The following is a 3608-nucleotide window of genomic DNA, read 5'->3' as shown; positions in this document are numbered from 1 at the left end:
GGGATCAGTCACATTACTGCATCAGATGCCTCATAGCGCCCATCTCCACCACTCCAGGGATCTGAACCTGACTCCCTTTCAATTGGCTGAGGGCAACAGAGGCCACTGCCTGTCCCTTCAGAACAGCACTCGCCCATCTCTCAGGACCAACTGACCCATGTTCAACTGCTGTTCACATGGAACCTTTCTCCACCACGCCAGTAGATCTGGTGCTCTCCACCCCCTCTGTATACCCCTCCATCCAAGAAAATCCCATTTTATCACTGATGTGTGGCCCATGGGCCAAATTCTTGAATCCCCAAGACGTAGGACTCATTCACAAAATTCCAGTAACAAAACCATAACACAGTCTTCCTTTCTGATGTCTCTTCATTTTCCCCCTAAGTCTCACATGGCCACCTGGCTGCCAAGGACAAGACTTATGTCTGACACAGAAAGCAGAAAACCTGGAACATCCAGTTTCTCTCAGAAGAGCCAGGAGGCAAAGTTGGAGCAGGGAAGAAAGGGCCACTCACACCCTCATTTTGCCTTGTGAAGGTGGGGGGTGTGAAACCCCACCTATTGTTACCTGTCTCAGTCAGCCTCCAAGTATTCACAGGCACACAATTCCAACTTATTTCTTAACCTAGGCAGCCTCAATTTCCCACTCAAGCTGCCACTTAGCCATGGGAGGTGAATCAATACTCCCCTAGGCCCTGTGAGGGGAGATTTGACTCCACCCTTGGAGTTCAACCAAGTCACACCATATCCACACACTCCATACACCTCTCAACATACCTGCCCTTAATCTAACACCCCAGAGGTTGATCAGACACCTGCTTCCACCCAAATGGTGGGAACCGCAAATTGGTCATACCTTGCTTTAGATGTCTCCCTGTGCAGGTACCAGTTCCTGCATGCCAGTTCCTCCCAGTTTGACTCCTTGAAGACCTGCCAAGAGGGTCCTTTCTCTGCCCAGTCAAGGCATCCACACAGGGAGGCCAAGCTGCCTCCCTGGCGTGCTCAGTGGTTCACATTTCCCAGGCTGATCAAGGGTCCCCCACATGGGTGTTCAGAGGATTGGCAGCAACTACTAGGTGCATCTGAGCCTGTTATCTCTTTGGTTGGTCTTGCTTCCCGGTCAAGGAACCAAAAATGTTGCAGGAAGATAAGGCTCAATGGAGAGAAAGAACATCCAAACACCAAGCTTATTAGAGGAAGAGTTTTATTCACCAGCTGGGAATTTACAGCATAGACAATTCCAAATGGCAGTTTGAATCAAGTGGGAGATGCTCTTCCAGGCCCCCCAGAACAACAGGATTTCACAGAAGTGGAAATTTCCAAGTTCCAGAAAGTTAAGTCTATAAATTCATAAAAGCTGAGTCACCATGGAGAGGACCCTGCAGGTGTACCCTTGTGGTTTCCTTGAGAAAACCGGTTCTCTTAAACGTCACCCTTTTCCGGTATCCTCTCTCACAAGGATTGGTACAGAGTTTTGACCTTGGAAAGATGTGATGGTATTGCTAGATCAAACTTTAACTTTATATGAGAAGCATAGAATTTTAGGTGAAAGTAGAAAGTGGGATGATTTGTGGCTCATATCCAATACTGATAGCAGTATGTCTTCCGAAGAAAAGGACAGATACCCCACGGGAAGACAGGCAATTTCCTTTCAGGATCCCGAATGGGACCCTGAGAAATAAGGCAACTGGTGGCATAAACATTTTCTAACATGTATCTTGGAAGGTTTATGCCAATCCAGGGAAAAGCCTATGAGCTATTCTAAGTTGGCTACCATTTAACAGGAACAGAATAAAAGTCCCTTAGCCTTTCTTGAGCAGCTTAAGAAAGTGATAAGAAAACACTTAGTTGAGACCTGACTCCTCAGAGGGCCAAACTATCTTAAAGGTTAAATTTATCATTCAAGCAGTCCCAGGCATTAGGAGGAAACTTCAAAAATTGGCTCTAGGCCCTGACCATAATCTGGAAAACCTCCTTAAAACCACCACAATGATCTTTATAATCAAGATCAGGAGGCAAATTAAAAAGAGAGACAAAAAAAGGATGTCAGCTCTAGGAATAGCTCTCCAATAAGGCAGGCATCATTCAAGGACAGAAGGAAGCCAAAAGAGCTAAGAACAAGAGCCTTCAATGTTGTCATGAGGCAAGAAAGTAAAAGCAGAACTATAAGAATCTATCCTAGCCGCTCTGTGTAGGCCTCAGCCAAGCTGCAGGTGTTTCTGCTGTCTGTGTTTCTCCCCTGACATACGCAGGACTAGATTGTAATCTAGCAACTTCTTTGGGCTTCCATTGCCTTTGAGGGCAGGCAGCCCGACCCGTCTCAAAGACGCAGGTGAATCTGACCTTCCCCCTTGAGCCCGGGGCCTTGAGGAGGATGTCATGTCTCTCTCTGTTTTATGACCCTCACCTGCCCTGAAAAGTGGATAAAGAGAGGCAAGAGATTGAGTCGCGGGGGGCTCAGTTTTGGGAAACACGCTGGTGTTCCGCGTACCCCCTGCCGAATAAACCCACTTCTGCTAATCAGCTGGTGCCTGGAGTCTTCTGTCTGCCTTGATTTCCTGCTACAGTCAAACTGACCACTTTAAGAAAGATTGCCGCAGGCAGCACCACCTGCTGGGCAAGACAGAAGGCCTTTATCCAGAATGTAAGGGTGACCACTGGAGGGCACCCTGTCCCCAAAGGTGGAGGCCTACAGCGGGAGGAAGTCTGTCAGCTTCCCAGCTGAACTGAGGATGCCTGGGCAATTTCTCATGGCTTCAGCTTATGTTACCACTACTCAGTAGCCCTGGGTACATCTAATTGTGAAAGGCCAATTAGATGTAATCTGCATTCTTTTCCACTTCTTCCATCACCAAGTTAGTACATTGTCTTCCTGCAAATCCATTTTCTGTCTGTGTAGCATCTAGCTGTTGAAATATAATCAGCATCAAGGTAAGCACATTCTTCCTTTCCTTTCACCTTACCACTGCAATAAAAGAATTAGCCATTATGTGGTTGGGAATCATATGATTTCTTCCGTATTCAGTGATGCTTTTCAACAAAAATGCTATCTATTCAAAGACCTGAAAAGTTATTCTGTCACACAGTCTTCTTTTGCTAGGATTAAGATACCTATGCTAAATTGGACTGAAAGAGGTTCTTTTATAAGAATTTGTATTTGTTAAACTGACATTAAGTCATTTACATGTAATTAGTAGAGCTACCAATTCATGTAAACCAATGGATCTCAACTAGAGGAGACTCTGACACTCCCTCCAAGGGACACTTGGCAATGGAAGAGATGTCTGAAGAAATTTTTGATTGTCAAAACTAGAGATAGGAGTCAGGTGGGGTGGATAATTATTATCATCTGGTAGAACAGTGGTTCTCAACTTTCCTAATGCCATGATGTATTTTCAGTGTTACAAAGGGGTCGTGACCCACAGGCTAAGAACCACTATGGTATAAGGATGCTACCAACATCCTACAATGCACCAAAAACTGTTCTTCTTCCACAGCAAAGAAATACAAAAATGTCAGCAATGACCAGGTGTGATGGCTCATGCCTGTAATCTTAGCACTCTGGGAGGTGGAAGCGGGTGGACTGCTTGAGCTGAGGAGTTTGAGAC

General features: G+C 45.8%; 1 protein-coding gene across 1 annotated transcript in view; it reads right to left on the bottom strand.

The window, feature by feature from the left end:
* Positions 1-2468: 2468 nt before the first annotated feature.
* CLEC2B (C-type lectin domain family 2 member B) overlaps positions 2469-3608 on the bottom strand; it is a 9495-nt gene continuing 8355 nt past the window's right edge. Inside the window, exon 4 of the mRNA XM_012813759.2 lies at positions 2469-2965. Within this exon, the coding sequence (XP_012669213.1) occupies positions 2857-2965 (109 nt within the window). The 3' untranslated portion in view covers positions 2469-2856. The remainder of the gene's footprint in view (positions 2966-3608) is intronic.

The sequence above is a fragment of the Otolemur garnettii genome, unplaced genomic scaffold (assembly GCF_000181295.1).
Source record: "Otolemur garnettii isolate 467f Iridium unplaced genomic scaffold, OtoGar3 scaffold00299, whole genome shotgun sequence".
Classification (NCBI taxonomy): Eukaryota; Metazoa; Chordata; class Mammalia; order Primates; family Galagidae; genus Otolemur; species Otolemur garnettii.
The sequence above is the reverse complement of the archived record's forward strand: the minus strand, read 5'-3'. Positions and strand labels throughout refer to the sequence as shown.